Below are 23163 nucleotides of genomic sequence, written 5' to 3'. Positions count from 1 at the left end.
TTAAGTTGGCATATCAGTTGGCTCATGCCATCATATTTTTTCAAATGTTTTGGGATTGAAACGAGTGGCAGCAAAATTCGTTCCAAAACTGCTGAATTTTGATCGTGATTTTTTGGCTAAAAACAAGACTTTAATCATGCCCTAACCTCCTTATTCACCAGATATCGCTCCGTGTGATTTTTTCCTGTTCCCAAAGTTGAAGAGACCCATGAAAGGACAGCGTTTTTCATCGATTGAAGAGATAAAGGCAGAATCGCTGAGAGTGCTACAGAGCATTACAAAAAGTGACTATATTATATCTAGAGGGGATTACTTTGAAGGGGACCATATAGATGTAGACGAATAAATAAATATTTTTTTAGAAAAATGAGAATTCCGGGTACTTTTTGAACAGACCTCGTATAATCATTTTTTAGTGACAGACTACCAAACTATGATCCTAAACATAGCTTTCAGCAGGCGCGACAACCATGGGCAGGCAAAGCACTTTTTGCCACACCAAAAGATTTATTGGAGTGGCCTTACTCCCTCAATATTTTGGCAACTAGAATAAATATTAGAAAAATTGCTAGAAATATCTTATGATATAACACTTTTTTCTGTTATCCTCGTAGTTCGTCTCCGTAATCCTTCATATTTCTTATCTGAGTTGCTAAAATTGTTAAACTAATTTACTATAATGTGAAATGTGCTATACGTTTCCTTTATTATAATGCTTTATATATTGCAAAGTTCAATGAACTGTTAAAAGCAAAGCCTTGGCATTACATTCCTGTAGTGGAATTTGCCCTTCTGTTTCAACCACCCCCCCTGCTATGGAAGCTGGTTCCTGAAACCGACGCATTTTGTTTTGGTGGCGTTGTTGTCAACAATATATGCTTAAACACAGCATTTGACACCGAACTAGAACCAAAAGAACCAAAAATTTCGGCTTCAAGCCAATTGTATGCAGATGACAATTCAGAACCGATTCAGAGTGTACAGAACCATTGCATGGATGGTGCTACGATTCTACTAACACTACGAATCCTTCGTAGGTCGGGGCTTGAACATACGACTACTGGATTGTAAGACCAGTGCCCTATGCATTGAACCGCCAATCCGGGACAAGTATCTGTAGTAATAATTTTTGTGTCCTCCCAATATTTTATGGAAGCGGCAAGTTCAAACTACGAAAATATATTTTCACGAATACAAATACTTCCCAATAGATTTTCTCAAATGAAACAATAATAAATAACATCAAACCAATTATTTATTCTATTTCATATTATGAATAAACCCGAGTAAACAACAAACTTTTCCATCACACTGGTTCACTGACTTTTTGTTCGATCCAATCCACAAACGTGGTCACTCGAGTATAAACACCAGGGACCTCGGCACGTGCACATCCTATTCCATAGGAAACTATGCCAACCTGATAATAGTCAAAATCTACACCACGGCGCTGCGGCATCATCAGCGGTCCGCCGCTGTCCCCTTGACAAGAATCCTGACCACCCTCCAATACACCAGCGCATAGTACAGCGTTATCGAATTGCTTAGTCGAAAATGATTTTCCTATCTTAGCATACAATCCTTGGCACTGCGTATTCGATATTATGGGGATCTGAAGCTCTTGCAGTACGGTAGCTGACTTTCCACCTTCTTGAGTTCGTCCCCAGCCAGCTACAAATGGCGTCAGACCTTCTAGATTCCGACTTCGCACTGGATCACCGATGGGGAGACAAATCGGACGAATAGCATCTACAATATAATAAGCGATATCGTAATTACTCGGTTCAAGGTGGAATGATTGTATTACCGCTGAATGAAACATCCTGTCCAAGATAAAGAACCGCCAAATCAGAATGACCGTCCTTCTTGTCGTACTGAGGGTACGTTTCGATCTGACATGGATAAATGAAAAATTATCGACTGTTTCAAGCCAAGTAAGCTGAGTTCATTGCATTACTCACCTTCACAACTGGAATGTCGATATGATTAGTTTCAGTATCAGTCGATGTGTCATGTTCACCAAGCCGAACAGAAGAACTGAATGAATTGACATATTAGTAGTTTTTATCACATTGTAACTATCGATAAAAGTCACTTACAGATCCTTTCGAATACAATGGGCAGCCGTCAGAACATGTCGTTTGGTAATCAGGGACCCTCCGCATTTGAACGATACCTCCCCGAGAGTATTTTTGTATCCTATTAATGCCATCCAAGGCCACCCGTTCAACGCAGCCGGGACACCTCCGACTACCCGAGTATGTTCAACCTTACTGTAACCGCATCCATCACTGGGCGTGGGCAGCCGGATAACGTCATTGTTCTTAGGGACTGGTGGTCCCTCTGTAATAGGTGCAGGCGGAGTTGGAGGAGCTGCCGTCGGAGGAGGAGTATTTGGTGCGCTCGTCACAGATGTTTCCAGAGGGCAGCACACATTCGGCTGAATATAGTTGCAAATAGCATTGGACTGTTGGATGTATCTTACATACTGAGGATCCTTCTGACGTTGTAAGAATTCCGACAGAAGTGACGGACAGCTTCGCAAACCTACAAAATGCATTTTTTTTGTAAATTAGAATGAGTTACAATGGTTCCTTATGTCTCAAGTAACTTACTAATGCAATATCCTTCCCTATTGTCGGGACCAATACAATCGGCAAGTCGTACGGGAGCAGAAGTGATGGGAGCAAACGTCGTTGGTCTGGGAGTAGTTGTTGTTGTTGTCGTAGTAGTTGTCACCTCAAAGAAAGGTGAGCTTGTTGAAGGATTTTGTTCATACTCGACTCCATCGGTACAGCAAAGAACGGGATACCCTCCATACGCTCGATTTCCACAGTTGCGTTGAGAAGCTACCAGAAAGTTGATAGTTTGTCTTGATCGGTTACGCTCATAAAGACGAACTAATGAAGGGCAGTATTGCAGGGATTGGCAAACTCCAATTAAACCGTTCGGTGTGTAGCACGACTGAGCTATGAGAGGGAAAAATCAAAACAAATAAATAGAACTACTAACTCACTAGTGTTGAATTTCGCAGTGTTCTGTTCAGAATCCGAAAATTGACTTTGGAACGTAGCTCAGGACCATCAATCTCTCCTTTTATCAATTTCGCGATGATCAATACCTGTTGAATTTCTCGGCGTAGCAACGTATCGGTTCCTAAAAGTTGACATCTTTCCGTATATGGTGGCAGATTTGCGGGGTGTTGCCATGGTAAGTGTCGAGGACCAAACGAACAAAGCGTTTTCGAACTCTTTCAATTCGCAAATTCCACGAAATTTGGTAAAGCAACCAAACCACTGATGCATTTTCGAGAATTGGCCGGACCAGTAACAATACAACGCCTTCAGACTATAAGGATCTTTAAAATCCTTAACGATTTTTCAAATGAAACCCAATTCATTACGTCAATGTAGTGATTATAAGTGATCGATGCAGATCAAACGATAATTTTTCATCCAACTGTACTCCTGGTCGCTCACCTGATTAACGCTAGTCAGGATTGAACCACCAATATTGTAGCAGAATGTTGCAGGATTCATTGTCCGATGAAACGTTATTACCAGGCATTTTAAAACATTAATGAGTAGTTTATTTTTGCAACACCAGTCAACGAAAAGCTGAAGTTGATGTTGTAGCCTACGACAATCCTCCACAGTTCGAACAACTAAATACAATTTCAAGTTGTCCGCATAAATGAGTTCCAAACCATCTCCCAGAGCAAATGTAACATCCATTGAAAAATAAAGTGAAGAGCAAGGGTCCCAAATTACTACCTTGTGGAACTTCTGAATTGTTCGTGAATTGCGATGATGTGTTACTATCCAGTTACAATCGGAAAACTCTGTTAGAAAGGTATGAGCTTAACCAAGATCAGTCACGTACCCAGAGAGGGGCCCAAAGAGCCCGGGCCTCTCCCGAAATCAAAAACAGATATATAATTATTTAGAAGGTCTCAGACAATAATGTAATACAATAGCAGTTCCAGTGGAAAAATTTAAAGTGTCTGTTAAAATCACCCGTAAAAGGCACACCGAGAATTAGCTATATAAGCAGTCTTCAGTAACATTACTTTTTTATCTTTGGGCCCCTCCCGAAACGAAATCCTGGGTACGGGCCTGACCAAGGCATAAGCTTTGCAGAGAAGGCGAGACGAGATAATTTACACAGAAGTATTTTGTGATTAATTTTGTTAAATGCAGCCTTCAGATCCGTGTAGATGACATCCATTTGTGCCTTATTTTCCATACAAGCGATACATTTAGATGTGAATGTTAATAAATTTGTTGTAACGGTCGAATGAGATGTAATTTTTTTCTCGGTCCAATATAGCTCTACTGACAATAATTTCGAACAAGCAGAGAGACTGGTTATCCCACGATAATTCACCTATGACCATTCTTGAATACAGGGTACATAAACGATTGCTTCCATACAAATTTTCCTTGTTCGAATGATCGATTAAAGATAGTGCTCAAGGGTCCAGCCAGTTACCTGCTGGTTTATCCAACCATCAGGCCCGGGTGAAAACACTCTCAAAAACTTGACAATTCTGCGTGAATCAATATAAACAAACAACTGATAGCTTTGTTAACAAACAATGAATGTTCTCACAGCCATGCTGTTATTGAAAAGCTATGTAAGGTAAACTGATATAGCAAACTGTGATTATGTATGGCAGAATAAAAAATACTATTTTTAAAACACGAACTGCCATTCCAGTGGAATTTAACATTCCAATTAAGGGGCTCAAGACCAAAAATATTTTTTAGAAAAATGTGTAAACTATGTTGGATTACACAAAACTAAAGCTACTATGAAATTGCATGAATTGGGCCTGCTACCTGTTTGCAGGCTTCAAAACATACTCCAAGAACGGAGATGCTACTTCAACCAGAACCTCGTCGCTGAAACAAACGTTCATTTCGAAGCAAAAGATAAATCGTTCTACATGAAAGGTATTGAAGTATTAGAGAAGCCCTGGACAGATTAACAGATCGGCTGAAAAGTTCGTATCGTTTCTATGAGAGGGCGCCACTAGAATTAAATCCATACCATTTTCAGTTAGTACCAACCTTCAAAAGATACGTGTATAAATTTGACAGCTGCCTGATTATTAGTTTGTGAGATATTGCATTTTGAGTGAAGCTACTTTTGTTATTGTGAAAAAAATGGAAAAAAGGGAATTACGTGTGTTGATGAAACACTACTTTTTGATGAAAAAAAGTGCCGCCGATACCAAAAAATGGCTTGATGAGTGTTATCCAGACTCTGCACCGGGCGAAGCAACAATTCGTAAGTGGTTTGAAAAATTTCGTACTGGTCATATGAGCACCGAAGACGATGAACGCATTGGACGTCCAAAAGAGGCTGTTACCGATGAAAACGTGAAAAAAATCCACAAAATGATTTTCAATGACCATAAAGTGAAGTTGATCGAGATAGCTGACACCCTAAAGATATCAAAGGAACGTGTTGGTCATATTATTCACGAATATTTGGATATGAGAAAGCTTTGTGCAAAATGGGTGCCGCGTGAGCTCACAATCGATCAAAAACAACAACGAAAAACCATGCTGAAATTGAACGAATTGGGCTTCGAATTGCTCCCTCATCCACCGTATTCTCCAGATTTGACCCCCAGTGACTTTTTCCTGTTGTCAGACCTCAAGAGAATTCTCGCTGGTAAAAAATTTAGAAGCAATGAAGAGGTAATCGCTGAAACTGAGCCCTATTTTGAGGCAAAGGACAAATCGTACTACAAAAATGGTATCGAAAAGTTGGAAGATCGCTATAATCGCTGTATCGCCTCTGATGGCAATTATGTTGAATAATAAAAACGAATTTTGGCAAAAAAATGTGTGTTTCTATTAAACGATACGAACTTTTCAGCCGAACTGTTAGGTTACCGTCGAAGGAGACTATTTTGATCAATAAAGTAGATTTTTGCCATAACAATGAGCATTTTTTAGTTAGACCCGGGACTTATTGATCGTCGTGTTGATTGAAGCTAGGAATATATCAGCCTCAAAAAACAAATTCAATTCTCCTATCAAAAGCGTTCGGCATCAGAAAAATTTTCGTCGACAGCAACATCATCGTTCTCATGATCCTGCTATAAAATCCATAGTTAAGGATATAAAAAACCACCTCCACTCCTCAAAGAAGGATATCAAAGACTGCTTAAAATGACGGAATCGGAACCGGAACAACTTGTTTGAGTGCTTCCACAATTTTAATTCAAACGTTATAAGTTCTATTGAAAACGATGTCACACTGGAATATGATTATAGTTTATTAACTCAAGTATTGTTACAATATGACATTACTGAGAAGAATTTTGATAAAATTAAGTCTATCATTAGTAAACTTTGAAACATGAATGCTGGTTATGATGGAAAAAGGTTCAACAAGCGTTTGGCGTCAATTTTCTTTCCTAAGAGAAGGCAAAATGTTACAGAAATTCCTATTCTGAAACCAGGTGAAACACCCAGCAGAAGTAATTAGTTTACTTTCTTCTATTTATAATTTATAATGTAACCCAAAAATTTTAGCAACTGGAATAAATATTAGACATTTGGTAGAGGTATTCTATGATATCACACTTTTTTCTATAATCTCCATAAAAAAATCTTTCATATTTTTTAAATATTTTTCTACTATTTTAAAGTTCTAGTAATTCTAATTCACTCTTTTGTCCCATATGGGTAAGCACAAGTAAGGAGGAAAAATATGGTTGGAGGAGGTTGGCACGAATGTGAAAAATACACACTTTGTATTTTTTATTTTAAATTCTACCATCAACATATAGTTTCATGTTTTCCCTACATTTAATAATTACTCTACTCTCTTCGATCCCCCTTTAGAAAGATTTTTAGGCCCCCAATATTTTTAGAACTTGTCACCCCTGCTTCTGAAAAATGAAAATGCAAGGTTGGAGCGTGACTTCAATCCTGTATAATATTTTTATCTTTCATCTCCAAATCTACCTGTTCGAAACAAGGATTTCGAACCGTAACCTAATAACTATGGGTAGCTATACAACTAGCCACATTCATCATCATCAAGTTAATAAAAACCCATTTACTATCGGGTTAATAAAATAAGCAATTAATTGTTCGCATCAAGATGATGATTGAATACCACCTTTGAATATAAATACGGTGAAAATAGAAAAGACTAAACATTTGTATACACGACACACCATAAACTGAGTGATAAACAAACTGTGTACACAAATCTGCACATCAGAGGAAAACCCAACACCTTAAAAAGCAATTCAACACGGTCATTGCAAACTAAACGGATCAAACCGAACTACCACTATTGTGTGAAGTGCGTATCATATACGTAAATGGTAAACACGAACACGGATGTTCCTCGACGGCGACGACGACGATGCGTCTGAAACATAACATAGAACGCACGAAAGACATCAACCCGAAGTGATAAAGAAACGAACCGGCTTTTAGTGAACCAAAAAATAAATACCCCCAAACACGGTAGACTTGGCCACTCACACATCAGGAGTTAATTAACGAAGTTGTTTGCCACAGAATGAAAGCCAAATCGTGATTTTTGACCTTGCCGTTTCTGGGGTTTTCAATGATCTTGACACTCACAGTCGCTGTGACGAGATGAACATTTTGGACATCGTGACATGTCTTGAAGAATATATTCCGTTTTTCGAAACGGCCAACACATTAATTGTTGAATTTCATTTTGAAGAGCTTTGAAGGTCAAATCTGGATGAGTTGATGTTATTGGATGTTTTAATAGTGAAGATGGTATTAGACTGGTGTGTTTTTTTTTCAAATCAGGTTTTTTTTCTAACGGTTTTTTTGGTTAAGTAATATTAAACAGAATGGTCATTCGAAAGCCTTAAAAATACTTTAAAATTAGAGTAGAAAAGGTTTCTATGGAATAACTACAGCATAACTACTCACAAATTCCAAGAGAATAATTTTATAAGATTTTCCTCCCAAAACTTGATTCGTTCTTTGTAAAATCGCAAATTCAAAAATTTAGAACCCGATGTTGAAATAACTATCACTGAACCGTTTTCCAATGTCAACTTCGTTGCAAATTTTATCAATTTGAATTCAACATGAAAGTCAGCCATAATTTCATCATTCCGTGTGGTAATACCTTGAGGATGCACACTACTGACAATAAGTGCGGAAAAAATCACGAACTTCAGGATCCACATGATGGTGACAATCTCTCTGTTTCTAGAATTAATTTGTTCTGTTAACTACTTGAATTCACTAATCCGATATCACATATTGCTTTAATCGCATAAAAACCTTAACGTTCTAGCGTGATCGGTAGCCGCGTCGGAACTAAACTAACCCGTTCGACCAGCAACAATTTTAAGCAAATCTATATAAACAAATCGCAAATCGCAAACTTTACACTTCGCACTCACACACTGGAGATCCGCACTATCATTGTCAAGTTCAGCAATTAGCAAGTATCAGACGTACATGTGTATAGACCGGTAAGACGAAACGTTGGCTACCGCATAAAACAAACTTTTCGGTGGACAGCCGGTTAAGTTCACGGCACTGATCATAGGACAGTTAAACAACCGGCGGAGGGGATGAATGAGACATCAAATTTAATTAACGGAATTCAGATTTCAAGACATTGGCGGAGTGATTGTTATGATCTAACAGAAATTGTTTCATTTTCAAAACAAGAAACAATAAGATCTTCAAAAATTTATCAAAACATCATTTTACTTGAATGCAATATTTCAATTACGAATTTTGAGCGACAACCGTTATTAGTTAGTTCCGCTTCATGCATTGAATAATTGTATTGTAAGACTTCATTGACAGTGTTGTGAGAATGATTATATACCAGTCAAACAATGTCCTAACGAACAAAACAAATATTACCAACACAATGTTTGAATAAGGTAACTCTCTTTGTGGGTTCGCAATTTGTCTGTGAACAATTCTTAGAGAGAATAATTGATTGTATGCGCAATGATCAAGGAATGAAAGAAGATTGTTAATAGATACACCGAACAGCTTCTCAGTATAGTGATCATAATTCATATACGAATTCTGGAATTTGCATTCAACACGGATCCTCAATTGCATTTATACTACATTTATTTTTTCCGTCGTTTCAAATTGATCCAAAATGTCAATCAAACCATTTGTTTAAAGTCTTGTTCGAACCTCATTGAACTGAAATTCGAGGATTCATTGTTCACACTCCCATTGCTAAGAGTGAATACCGTTCATTTTCGTAAAAATGGTTTGTTTGAAGAAAATAGCAATTCTGAACATATCAAATATAAAATCTCAACTAGCCTCAAGTTATCATCGCTGTTGCTTATTTGAAACGAACATCTCTACAAAGTTGAAAAATGCAAAAATTCAGCAGAATCAGAAAAATTCCCCTAAATTATCTAATAACTGTATATGATATGCTCTTTCCAAATGCGTAAAATCTATCTAAATCTGGGCTAAATTGAACTATACGTAGTTGCACCACGAGATAAATCGAAAAAATGAGATTACACAATAAACTAATAGAATCATCATCAACATCTAATGAAAAACAGATTCGAAAAAGACTTATAAATAAAGTAGCAGAAATGAAAACATGAACATACAACCTTTCCCAATCCGGGCGCAAAAAACAGTGTATTTCACCACTTATCTTCAGCTGGGTCTTTGTTGGATCTCTGTTGAAGCTTGGATCAGGGCCGGTGAAAGAGGTGGGTACGGTGGGTAGCACTATCCACCCGAAAATTTCAAAGGTGGGTAATTACCCACCTGAAATTTCGAACAAAAAACAATGGAAATATTAGCATTATTCATAATAATAAGAATATTTTTATTGTAATTCGGAATAATAAATAAAATCAAAATTATAGAATGCTAGTTCTCAAGGTAGAGCAAGGTTGTGAAGATATACCGCAGAAAGGTGAGACGTGACAAGGGTCATTTCAGCAGGCAGAAATCTTTTAGTAACTTAACTTTTTCCTTTCCGCAAAGGAGCCGAGCTTAAGCATCACATCAATGCGAATCACTCGGGTCTCTGAGATACCGGAAAATACCGATAAAGGGCTTTTACTCTTTACATTCCGAACCGGCAAAAGAAGAATGCAGTAGCTAGTAGAAAGTAACAACTTTTGGTAGCTTTGCCGGAATAGTAAATAGTAGAAGACCTTCATCGGAATTTTCCGGCAGATCTTTAAGGTCGACTCCTCTTGTGAAAAGTGAAAGTTAAGTTACTAAAAGATTTCTGCATGATGAAATGAACTTTGTCACATCTCACCTTCTATATCTTCACATGAAGAAAATCACTCAAAATCTTTTGACGTAGGACTACGTTTTTTTATTCAATAATATAATATAATTTTAAGACACACTGCTTAAGCTCTAAGATGCCAAGTATTTTCTAACCTTAATTAACGACTAACTTAAAACTAGAATAGTATCATTAGGTATAGTCGTATCGGGGTCGCGGATTCTCGAAAATTCGACTTTCTGGTGGCGATCAGCAGTGGCCGGTGAATTGAATATAGCATGAGAGTCTTCCAGATGGCGTTGGTAAATATCTATGTTAGCCGCATCATTCAGTCCGTGTGGGTCCGCGGGAAAAATCATCAGGCTACGAAGACTCGGCGGGTGGCGCAGCCTGGTCATCGACTGGAGTGGTTCTCCGTTGTCGGTGATGTTACTGAAGAGAATGAAAGAGAAGTAATATTGTGGAAAACGAGGTAAAAAGGGGATGTGGGAACAGCATGTCTTAATACGACAGATATCTAATTAGTTGCCATCGAGATGTGAAGAGACGGGGGAAAGGAGAACGAAAAACTTAGTGACAAAAAAAAGATCTTGTTAGTTCCAATAACGATGGTATACAGGGACGGGGATCGAGAGAATCGGGCGGATGACTACGTTTTTGCTTTCTATACCGGTGTGCAAATTCAAAATACTGAAAACCGTACAAACAGTGTTCAGGTTTTGAACATCTATATCTCAATCATTTTTAATTATTTTCCATATCATTACATAAACTTCATTAAAAATATTTCTACACTTCGATTGATGAATCTATATCTATAAAATCATATTTCAGATAATTGGTGATCGGAACTTAAGTTAGTAACGAAAATCTTTGTCATGGTTATTCTAACAAATACATACAAGTTCACGGTTTCCATTAAGTTTCTGCGTTTCAAAGAGTGTGTTCGCTTTTAAGTAAATCACTCATACAAACCAAGATTCTGTATCGAATAAACTTGAACTCTGTGTGGTTCAGAAAAGAAGTAAAAGTTGTTAACACGTCGTTCAAACAGTCCAGGAACTAACCAGAAAAACAAAATTTCGTGTGCAGGCATATTTTTTATTCATCAACATTATCATCTTCAAATGACATACAATCGTTCTAGCATTTTTCATAATTTTTCAATACCATCCTTCATCCATCATTCTATGATTTGTCACTGGTCTAAACATCGGCTTCCTTTGCGGTGATGACTGTCTTATTCGAGCCAAAAATTTTTCGCTGGCGTGTCTTTTCTGATCCGCAAAGCAATCGCGGGGGCTAGGTAATTGTGAACAAGATAGATGAGGAAACAGATCGCAGCCCAATTCGTTTAATTTTTTCATTGTTTTCATTGACTTATTGTCTTGGTTAACGGTGACTCACTTTTGATGGTACTTTCCTGTTCAAGATAGTCGATGCTAATTTTACCTCGAACATCTAAAAAACTTATGTTATGATTGTTCCAGCTACCTGTTACGTTTTCAGATGGCTTTCCCAGTCTGAATGCTGATATGACTCCGGATAAAAATACAGGGCCCGGCACTCGAAGTGTAACCAATTAAAAAGGCCATAAATTCAGTTTGGAAAATTACTTTTACTTAGTTCAAAGTACAAAATGTGTAAAAATAATACAAAATTCCGAACATTGTATTTTCTGACGAGAAAATTTTTCCAATTGAGCAATTCGTAAACTCTCAAAACGATAGGGTTTACTTGATCGACCGTTCATACGAGAATTTGAGTCATCGATTGGCCACCAGGAGGCAGCACCCGCAACAGATAATGGTTTGGGCCGCTGTAACCGCAGATGGGCGCTCTCCAATCGTTTTCATCGAGCCTGGCGTCAAGGTAAATGCGACATATTATCGGAAAAGTATTCTGGAGGTTGCTTTGAAGCCGTGGGCAGACAAACATCTCGGTGGCAGACCATGGACGTTTCAGCAGGACTCGGCACCGTCTCACAAAGCTCGAGTGAACCAAGAATGGCTGAAAAACAACGTTCCGAACTTCATCACGTCCACAGAATGGCTCTCGAATTCACCAGATGCGAATCCAATGGATTATTCTCTTTGGGCCATTTTGGAGAGCAAAGTCCGAACTAAAAGATACACCAGTCTCGAGGCGCTGAAAAAAGTTATTGTCCGCGAGTGGGCCAAAATACCTGCAAGTCACATTCGGCCAAACGAAGCAACTCCTTCGCTCTCTCAAGTCATCAAGTCAAGGTAAAAGGTGGTCATATCGAGCAAAAGTGAATTGATTCTGAATTTTGTATTATTTTTACACATTTTGTACTTTGAATTAAGTAAAAGTAATTTTCCAAACTGAATTTATGGCCTTTTTAATTGGTTACACTTCGAGTGCCGGACCCTGTAGTGGATCCATGTTTCGCCCACTGTTCCATACCAACGCATTCCATTTTATTGCGGCAGACTTTTGTTGATTATGAGCGGCCGTGTTCGAGATCTGTTTGGTGAGCATTTTTTTATGCTCAGTTTTTGGTACAAAAAAAAAAGAACTTCCAGTTCATTTGCTAACGATCTCAGCATATCTAATCTCACGAACTTTGATTTTGCGTTCATACATCACAATTATCAAAACTTGCTTAATTTTTTTCCGGTTGTCTGCTTCATTTAGCCACGTTCAAAATAAGAATAACACAAACCTTTATTTTCAATGGATCCTAGTGAGGCAAACACTTCTCAAGCTATAGCTGCCCTTGCGCGTTTTTTCCCTTAAAAAAGCAATGTTCTAGCAACACACGGAATTCGTTATTTCCATTTTTCATAAATGAATTAGTAACGTCACTTATATGTCGATAGATTAAGTGTTCGTGGTGCTATTGATGTTAAATGTTCTTTGAAGGTTGGTACTTTGAATTGAAAACAAATATTGGCAGTGATTTTAAAACCAGGTTAAACCTTAGATGCGAAATTTTGCTTCAAAACTTAGTACCGGAAACTCTTCAAACTTCTGATTTACGCGTTTCATGAAAAGTTTTATAGAATCAATAGTTTATTTAAAAAAACGACTGCACTTTTTAAGGATAAATATCATTTCCATCAGAATAGAGAAATACTTCGAAATAGTGGGTCGTTCTCCGCAGTGTGAAAAATTACCCACCTGGGTTTAACATGTTTCACCGGCCCTGGCTTGGTTACACGAGCTTCCTCATCTATGCATTAAATTGTAACGTAGAATTTGTGTTATTGTGAACAAATTCTACTCAAGCTTAATCTGACAACAAGTAGAACAAGACTAGCATTTCCTGCATCAGTAGCACAACCTTCGGTCGTTGCCGGTTTCGCAATGACCATTTTCTGATTTTTTTTGAGTAAGCGAAGCATGTGCGATGAAAATGATTAACTTCACCTATGCAAAAATTTTTTCGTTGTAATGAAAATCGTCTTGAACATGCATTAGCAACCAATGATCTCAAATTCTGTCTTTTCAAAATAGCTGAAATGAAAACCTACGAAAACATTACCTCAGAGTCAGAAACCTTAAAAAAATGCGATCGTTGTTCTGAAACACAATTGATGAGCCTAAGTCGACCACACGTAGTTGAACTTCGTGATCGATTGGAAAGAATGAGGAGAGGCAAATTATTTTCATTGTGCATTCCAAAACATTCAGAAAATTTTATAAAATTGTGTGTCAGCTCTCAAAGCGATTAATTGTCGAGAGATCAACCTTTTCGTTTACTAAGTTCATTTAAATGTATTCAAAAATTATTAAAAAATATACTAATTAAAGCTTGTTTCATTTAGAATTGGAACAAACTTTTGCTCACATTGTGGCGCTCCTGATGGACGGATTTGGAAGTTCTTGGCGCCCACGTGTCGGGAATTTTGTCAGCTTCACGAATGATTTGTAACATTCCGCAAATCGACTGTGCTTTGTAAACAATCAACATGGAAGCCCAAAGAAGGGGAAAAATTGTGCACAGTTATTTGGAAAATCCATTGTGGTCTGCATCTAGGCTAGCTAAACAGCTGAAATTGCCCAGAAATACCGAATGGCGCGTTATTAAACGGTATAAGGAAACATTAAGGGCGATTCGGAAGCCTCAGGCCAATCGTCGGAGTGGAACTGTCGACAGGAAACTGCGTGGTAAGATTTTGAAGACGATTAAGAGGAATCCTAATCTGTTGGACCGTGATTTGGCCAGAAAATTCGGTGCTGCCCATAGTACCGTGAGGAGAACTCGACTCCGGGAAGGAATCAAGTCGTATCGAGCTAGCAAACAGCCAAATCGGACCATAAAACAGAATAGTGTGGTCAAAATTCGTGCTCGGAAACTATATGACCAAGTGCTTTTTTTTTCAATTATATAATTTATTAAGGCACACTGCTTAAGCTCTAAGATGCCAAGGGCTTTTTCTAATTTTAATTAACAAATAACTTAAAACTAGGATAGTATATTAAGATAATGTAATGACTTTGGCAGATCCCGCCTTCAGCTGGCAATCGGCACCGGCCGGCGTACTGAATGTAACACGTTGGTAAGTATCTTGGTATTAGCCGCTTTTTTCTGTCCGTGTGGGTTCGCGGGGGACACCCTCCAGGCTACGAATACCAGGCGGGGGGCCCATATTCATCTCATAGACTACAGCGGCCGTCCGTGGGCAATGATGATGATGTTACGGAGGAAAATGAAAAAAAAAATATACAGAGAAGTAAATATTACGGAGAACAGAGTAAAAAGGGGATATGGGAACAAAATGACTAAGAACGACAAAGATCTAATTAGTTGACATCGAGATGGTGAAAAAACGTGGGAGGGGGAAGCAGAAAATTTAGTGACAGCAGAAAGATCTTGTTAGTTCCAATGAAGATGGTGGACAGACGAGGGATGGGGAGATTCGGGCGGATGTTAGTGTCGAACCTGTGGGTGGGGTTTCTTCTTAGCATCAGTCGAGGAACAGGGGTAACTAACGCAGATTACACTTGTATATTAATGTGTTTAAGGAATTTATATATGAGTAACATATATGATATATCCCGACTCGCCAGCACATCTCGAACCGGAACATCAGATGGTCTACCTCGGGCCCTGAGGGAGTCTTTTAAAACAGACCTGGCGTCACATGACCAAGTGCTGACCAAGTTCGACGGGTGTCTTCTGATGGACGATGGAACCTATGTCAAGGCTGACTTCGGGCAAATCCCAGGTCAAAAATTTGAAATAAAATTTATGATTTGGCAGGGCATTTGCAGCTGTGGCAAAAAAACGAAAGTTTTCGTTACAAACAAGACAATGACATCGGAACTATACCAAAAAGTGTGTCTCCAAAAATGAATTTTGCCGTTCATTCGATCCCATGACCATCCCGTAATGTTTTGGCCAGATTTGGCAAGCTGTCATTGCAGCAAAGTCGTTCAAGAATGGTATGCAGAGAAAGGGGTCCAGTTTGTTCCGAAAAAACTTAACCCACCCAACTGCCCCCAGTTCCGCCCTATTGAGAAATACTGGGCAATCATGAAAAGGATACCCAAGGCAAAGAGAAAGGTTGTCAAAGACATCAATCAGATGACGACCTGGTGGAATAAGATAGCTAAAACGATGGGCGAAGAAGGTGTGCGCCGCCTAATGAGCCATGTTACAGGAAAAATTCGAGAATTCCTTCGAAACCGTGACGAATAATTTTATCCGTATTTTTTCTTAAAAGTATGAAGAAAACGCTACATTTGTAGAAAAAAGATCTTGAATTCAATAATAAATAACTGAAATACAGGCAATTGTCTTTGTTCCATTTCTATCTGAAGCAAGCTTTATTTGGTTTCAACGATTTAAAGATTAAAGCATTTCCCAATAAAGCGTTATGCCACCACACATTTCTACAACGAAACGATTTTCTCTCTTAATAACATCATTTTTGTTCTATCATCGTAAAACGAAAGTGTGTTATTTTACCGAATGCCATTTTTCCGAAAGCTACTTCGCGAAAATATTTGGTTTGCTGAGTGTATGATAAATCCGGGAAAAATGAAAATACCCACCACCACAAAGATACTGTCTCCCACTCTCCGCACATATCACATATGTTTTTGATTAAAAAAAATCACAGAAACACATAGGTTCATCAGAAGACATTTCAGTTAAAAAAGCAAAGCAAAGTCCTGGCATTGCATTCCTTCCGTGGAATTTGGCCTTTCTGTTTCAACAGACCTCACAGCCGATTCATATCGTACAGAATCATTGCATGGCTAGTGTTACGATCCTACTGACACTAAGAACCCTTCGAGGTCGAGATTCGAACATACGACAACTGGCTTGTGAGACCAGTGTACTATGCATTGCACCACCAACCTGGGCCTGTTCAATTAAAAAGCTTTGTGCTAAATGCAATTCGAAATATTGTATCTGCCGGTAATAATCGAAACTAACAAATTTAGCAAAATAGCTAGGAACTGAAAAGATACACAGATAAAAATATTTTGTGAATTTACCTCTATTTTCATGCACATATTTGGAGCTGGCAATTAAACATAAAGTTACTTTACAATTCTGTACTATTCAATATGATTCAATCGATAGTGTGTTGATAGAAAGATACAATTCTATTCATTGAAATCAATATGAATTTGCATCGGTGATGGTTTTCAATCAAAATTTCGATTCAACCCATGTCTTTTCTTTCTAACTATTGATTTACATGCCGTGTAAAATTTATTATTTCTCTCTGTGTATGTTTATAAAAGAATTTAATATGCGATGCGATTTTTTTCCTGACTTTAAATATAAAGAGCTTTATCCTTATTTGTCATCAGATAAATATCAACACAACATGGCTTCAATTTTTAAACTGTAATTTTGGGTATAAATATGTCTACATTTACAATGGTATTTAGTTCACATTTTTCCCAACAATTTTTTATCGTTGTGTCTGTCATGTGAATCTGTGAATTAACCCATCAACAAAGCTGTAAACTATTTATGGGTCATTCCACGCAAAATCAGCCACCCAAAAATTTTTTTTTCATCTAACTATTTTTTTCGGTAAAGAACTCGAGAATATTCGACACGTATATTTTATTTCAATTTGGTACGTGGAATTATCGAAACATGATTTTTTTAAATTTCGCGTTTTCAAAAAAGAGCTTTTTTTCAACAGCCATGTCCAATCCATGATCATTTTCTCCGAAGCAGAAAAAAGTCAACACCGGAGAGCTCGGATCGGTCGGATCGGCATAATACGGATAGCCTGTTAAGCCCGTATCCGAGCGAATTTCGCTGCGGTACGCTACGCGCGTGCGTGTCGTAAATGAAAAATTCACTGCTCCGAAAGTATTGATCTTTCCACTCTGAAACTTTGCCAAGATTGAGTTAAGCCCCTAAGACTTCTTTTTTCAACAAAAAAAGAAAAAAAATAGGCCCAAGTTTGATTTTTTTTATTTGTTCATAATTCTTAACTTTTTTCATTATAAAAACTTTAAAGGTTCTTTTATGGGATCGCTTATTTGAAAGCTAAGGAAAAGACGCACATTTCATGTCATGGGCGATTATCATTATTAGATTTTACAGTATAGGCTGTTGAAAAAAGGCGAAATTTCGAAAAACCATAACTCGAAAATTCAACGTTCGAGTTCTTTACCGAAAAAAATAGTTAGATGGATAAAAAATTCGGGTTGCTGATTTTGCGTGGAATGCCCCTTATGCCTTCATTTCTAAATTATACACACCAAATCATATTTACGGATGTCGGTCAAATTTCACTGACTTTCAAACAGCTGACTATCGAGTAATTAGTTCAGTAAAAGTTTCATTTGCTGAAATATCGGTTACGTTACTCTTATATTATACTGACTAGTTCGTCATTCATTACCGACGTTCGATGAAACTTACAAATAATCCGTAAATAAACGAACGTTGTGGACTGTTACAGTTTTTCGGTAAATTTCACTGAGACTCGTAAAACTAAGGGACACATTAATTTATTTATTATGCTGGATTCAATATTGATTTGTATAAATATTTTTATTGCGATTCAATCATTGATAATAGTTTTTATTTCATTTAATAATATAAGTTTGAAGGCACACTACTAAGGCTCCAAGATGACGAGGGTGTTTATATATAATAATATATAACGGGATGACATTTCGAAGTTACCTGATCATGTCAGTAAAATAAAACCGAATATTTCTCAATATCCAGAAATTCATTGACAGATGACTGTCAATTGGATAGTTGTACAGACCATGCGATTTTCAACCCCGCATAGAGTCGAATGACCATAAGGTTGTAACCTCTATGAACGGAATTTAAAAAAAGAACATGCAAAACTACCATTCGTTTCCATCAGTTGTAATTATCAATGTTGGTCATGCAGGACTCACAGAGCATCATTCAATTTTTGTTTTAAAGATTACACTTAAATATTGCAGAATCTACAACTTAGGTCATACAGCGACAAATCACTGAACAAAGTAAATCAATCAACAAACAGTGATGACTGTTACATACATCGTTTAACACCAGGCGATGTAAATATTTATAAAGGCGTGATGTATTAAACACGATCACTGTCACTGCATCCCGACTGCGAGTGCACAATCCAGATTGTTGAGCATAGCATTAGCATTCATTTGAATAGCCCGTAATTCCACATGCTTGGTGAATTGGCGGGTACCGATATACTGATTAGCTAAACGACCCACTTAACCCTTTGATGCATACGTTGAGTGCTATATTCAACGGTCTACGGCTGTCATACTGAGCTTTATATTGCACTATCAATATTCTCTGCAAAGAAATTCGTTTCCAATCTGAATGCTTTTGTTCTTTACCAAATATTAGAAATTCTAAGATATTAAGATTTAGTTTTTGGATTAACTGTAGACTTAATTTATATTTTAAATCCATTCAAGTTCTAGTTACAGTGACATAAAAAAATAACTAAGTCCGGTGTTTCAGATTTATTATTTTACGAGGTCTGTTCAAAAAGTACCCGGAATTCTCATTTTTCTAAAAAGATATTTATTTATTCGTCTACATCTATATGTTTCCCTTCAAAGTAATCCCCCTAGATATAATACACTTATGCCAGCGTTTTTTCCAGTCTTCGAAACACCCCTGATAGTCACTTTTTGTAATGCTCTGTAGCACTCTCAGCGATTCTACCTTTATCTCTGAAATCGATAAAAAACGCTGTCCTTTCATGGGTCTCTTCAACTTTGGGAACAGGAAAAAATCACACGGAGCGATATCTGGTGAATAAGGAGGTTGAAGCGATGGTAATGCGTTTGTTTTTTTTTATCAAAATTCAGCAGTTTTGGAACGAATTTTGCTGCCACTCGTTTCATGCCCAAAACATTTGAAAAAATATGATGGCATGAGCCAACTGATATGCCAACTTCATCAGCAACTTCTCTAATAGTGATTCGGCGATCATCCATAATCATTTTTTCCACTTTTCCCATATTTTCATCGATTATTGACGTGCTGGGTCGACCGGAGCCTTCGTCGTCTTCAACGTCTTCGCGGCCATCTTGGAAACGCTTATACCACTCGTAAACACTTGTTTTTTCATAGCAGACTCACCGTAGGCTCTCTGTAACATTTCGCACACTTGGTTACACTATATTTCATTTTTCACGCAAAATTAAATACAAATTCTTTGACTCTTCAATTCTTCCATTGTTTAAACTAATAAAAATCGCCGAGCTCAAAAAAACACGTCTACACCAGCCGCTACAAGACAGAATGTAAACAATGAATACAGCTGAAAATTTCACCATACATTAGGGACATATGTACCAACACAATTAAAAAAAATTTTGACCACCGGACTCTCCAGACGCGCGCAATTAAAAAAATCCGGGAACTTTTTGAACAGACCTCGTATATTTCAAATCAATTCTTACATTGATTTCATATTTCAAATCAATTCTTACATTGATTTCATATTTCAAATCAATTCTTACATTGATGCTCAAATGACTCAATTCTTACTTCAAATTTTCGGATATGGATAATTGGTTTGGATAATGTTAAACACAAAATAGACCGAAACTTACTTAGAGATAAGACTAGAAGATAGAGCCGATAGAGATGCCGTCTATAAATTTTAGCACACTATTGCATCACATTTAAGATATGTGCTTATCATTATAAAATATTTCCAATCTTCTACTTTTTTTGTAGACAATTTCGAATCGAGTCCCACACTGAAAAAATTGATTTTAAAAATTCAAAATCGATTTACTAAAATGACATATATTAGAATTTGATAAAGTTTTTTCCCAAGATAGATCATTATGTTCTTTCCCAACATTTCATACATTAAAAGTTGGGAACTATGTAATAAAAATAGTTTTTCGAGTAAAAACTTCCTAAAACACTTTTTTTTGTAGGATTAGTCATTTTCCGATTATAACGATTTGAAGAAAATGAAAAGAAATGATAAACTTTTTCCAAAGACAGTCTAAATCAACTTTAGAAATACAACATTCTTCGCTTTTGCTTTTCCACTTTGCTTTTTGCAAAAAACTCTACATTGCCTGAATGTGTCATTAACATTTGAGAAGGTGCTGCCAACTGCAAATACGTTTTAGCACAAAATTCGATCAATCGAATCCAACACTGAGAAAATCGATTCTAAGTCGATTCACAATTAACACCATTTTTGATTTGAGTGAAATTTATTTTTGTTTAATTCTCTTATAGAAAGGTTATACAATCACTGTAAATACCGACTTTTGAACCGAGGTTTGTAGGGCCGAATATCATATACCATTCGACTCATTTCAACGAACTGAGCAAATGTCTGTGTGTGTATGTATGTATGTACGTATGTATGAGACAAAAAATGTCACTTTCTTAGAGATGACTGAACCGATTTTTACAAACTCAGATTCAAATGAAAGGTCTTATGGTCCAACAGTTCGCTATTGAATTTTATCTTTATTCGACTTACGGTTCTGGAACTACAAGGCAATATGTGCCAATCTATGAGAAAATGCACACTCAATTTTCTCGAAAATTCACTCGAAGTGAATTCCATTTTTGAAGATTTTCTTCACAATTATCTGTGCTTTCGGAAGCGGAAACCGGGACTAGCAGTCCCAAAGTAGTTTTATATATTCTCTAGCTAACAAGATCTGCCAAAAAGATGAATTCAGCAGTAAGTTTTATAAAAATGTGCACCTCATTGTGAAAAAATACTCATGAAATTGAAAATTTTCACTCATCGCACTGTAATACCGGAACCGGAAGGCGGATCAGGGACTTTTTAAAGAATTTTAAGACCATTTATTTGCTTGTTAGTTTGTGGAAATCGGTTAAGAAATTTCCGAGAAAATTGAGTACGCATTTTTTAATAAATTTGCACACATTTCCTTGAAACTCCCGAACCGAGAGTCGGAACCAAATTAAATTCAAGAAAATTGTATGAGGCCATAAGACCTTTCATTTTAATCTAAGTTTGTGAAAATCGGTTCAGCCATCTCTGAGAAACGTGTGTGACTATTGTTTTCCTATTTTTGGTGCATATCACCCTGTAATTCCGGAACCAAAAGTCGGATCCAAATGAAACTCAGGAACTTTGTATGGGACTTTAAGACCTTTCATTTCAATTTAGTGTGTGTGAAAATCGGTTCAGCCATCTCTGAGCAAATTTAGTGACATTATTTGTCACATACACACATACACACACAGACATTTTATGATCTCGACGAACTGAGTCGTATGGTATATAATTTTAACTCTCGTGAGTGTCGGTTCGAGTCAGTGTGTTTTCCTGGGTTACTGTTATTCTAGGTCATGTCGTATGGCACTTGTTTGAGAGAGGTGTGGGACGTGGAGAAACGGGAAATGACATAACTGTTTTGTTTTGGGTGATATTTGACGCTGATGTTTCCTTATTTATTGTTGTCGTATGAACGCGGTGTTTTCGTTGGGTCGAAGTAAGTGCTGACATTTTTAATTGCTTTATGTAGGTGAAGTTTATATTTCAAGTGGGTTTCTGGGTTTCATGACATGGTGTCGAGTGGAAATTTGTCGAGTACGTGTTTTATGGAAATTTGTCAAGTGCGTGTGGTCTGAAGTGTGGGAAAGATTTAATCTTGAATATTTTACATGGTCTGAAATGTGTGAGGAGATTTAGTGTTACATGCTCATATTACAACTCGGCCCTCAGGGCCTCGGTTCAAAAATTAGTTTTCACAGTGATAGCATAACCTTGCAAAATGAGAAAGGTAAAAGAGGAACTCACTTCGAATTATCAGCAACTGTTTAACCTATTTTCACAAATCATGATTCAAATTAAAGCTTTCATTGCCTTAAAAGATACTGTGCAATTGCATCCAGATACGACTTCCGGTACCAAAATTATAGGCGGATGAGTGTCAAAACTTTCAAACTGTCATACAAAATTATGCGAAACGGATACGCATCCGTACGTACTGGTACGGAAGAAGAAGAAAACGCCACCACCTAGTACACTGCGTGCTTTGTTCAATTTTGTATAGCGTGCAGGGTTGTCACATTTAATTTTGTATTAACTTGACATAACTGTTTACAAATTGAAAAGGTGATGGTAGCTTATACCAAAGAAAATTTTTGATTTTATTCAAGCTTGAAAAAAATCCTGACAGAATCGTCAAGTTATATTTTTGTAAAAAATAAATAATATGAGATAGGCATCATTACATCACTAGGTGAATAAAAAAAGGTTTTTCCTTAAATCTTGCAATGCATAAACGGTTGATAGAGAGCAGATCTGAGAGAGTGCCGCCAACATTTGTTCAGCGCTAATAAATTTAATTCGCGGTTCTGAATTTATCAGTATTCGGGACGAACATCACAAATGAAATCAAAAGAAGTTGAATGACAAATACATTTATTAGAATTAATTCAATAGCCTAGAA

At 37.2% G+C, this 23163-nt stretch overlaps 1 protein-coding gene across 1 annotated transcript in view; it reads right to left on the bottom strand.

The window, feature by feature from the left end:
- Positions 1-1237: 1237 nt before the first annotated feature.
- Positions 1238-23163, bottom strand: part of LOC131428788 (uncharacterized) — a 40241-nt gene continuing 18315 nt past the window's right edge. The window contains exons 4-8 of the mRNA XM_058592833.1: positions 2616-2969; positions 2100-2547; positions 1962-2037; positions 1808-1892; positions 1238-1749 (exon numbers count right to left, since the gene is read on the bottom strand). Of these exons, the coding sequence (XP_058448816.1) occupies positions 1307-1749; positions 1808-1892; positions 1962-2037; positions 2100-2547; positions 2616-2969 (1406 nt within the window). The 3' untranslated portion in view covers positions 1238-1306. The remainder of the gene's footprint in view (positions 1750-1807; positions 1893-1961; positions 2038-2099; positions 2548-2615; positions 2970-23163) is intronic.

The sequence above is a fragment of the Malaya genurostris genome, chromosome 2, assembly GCF_030247185.1.
Source record: "Malaya genurostris strain Urasoe2022 chromosome 2, Malgen_1.1, whole genome shotgun sequence".
Classification (NCBI taxonomy): domain Eukaryota; kingdom Metazoa; phylum Arthropoda; class Insecta; order Diptera; family Culicidae; genus Malaya; species Malaya genurostris.
Note: the sequence above shows the minus strand (reverse complement) of the source record. Positions and strands in the feature narration are given on the sequence as shown.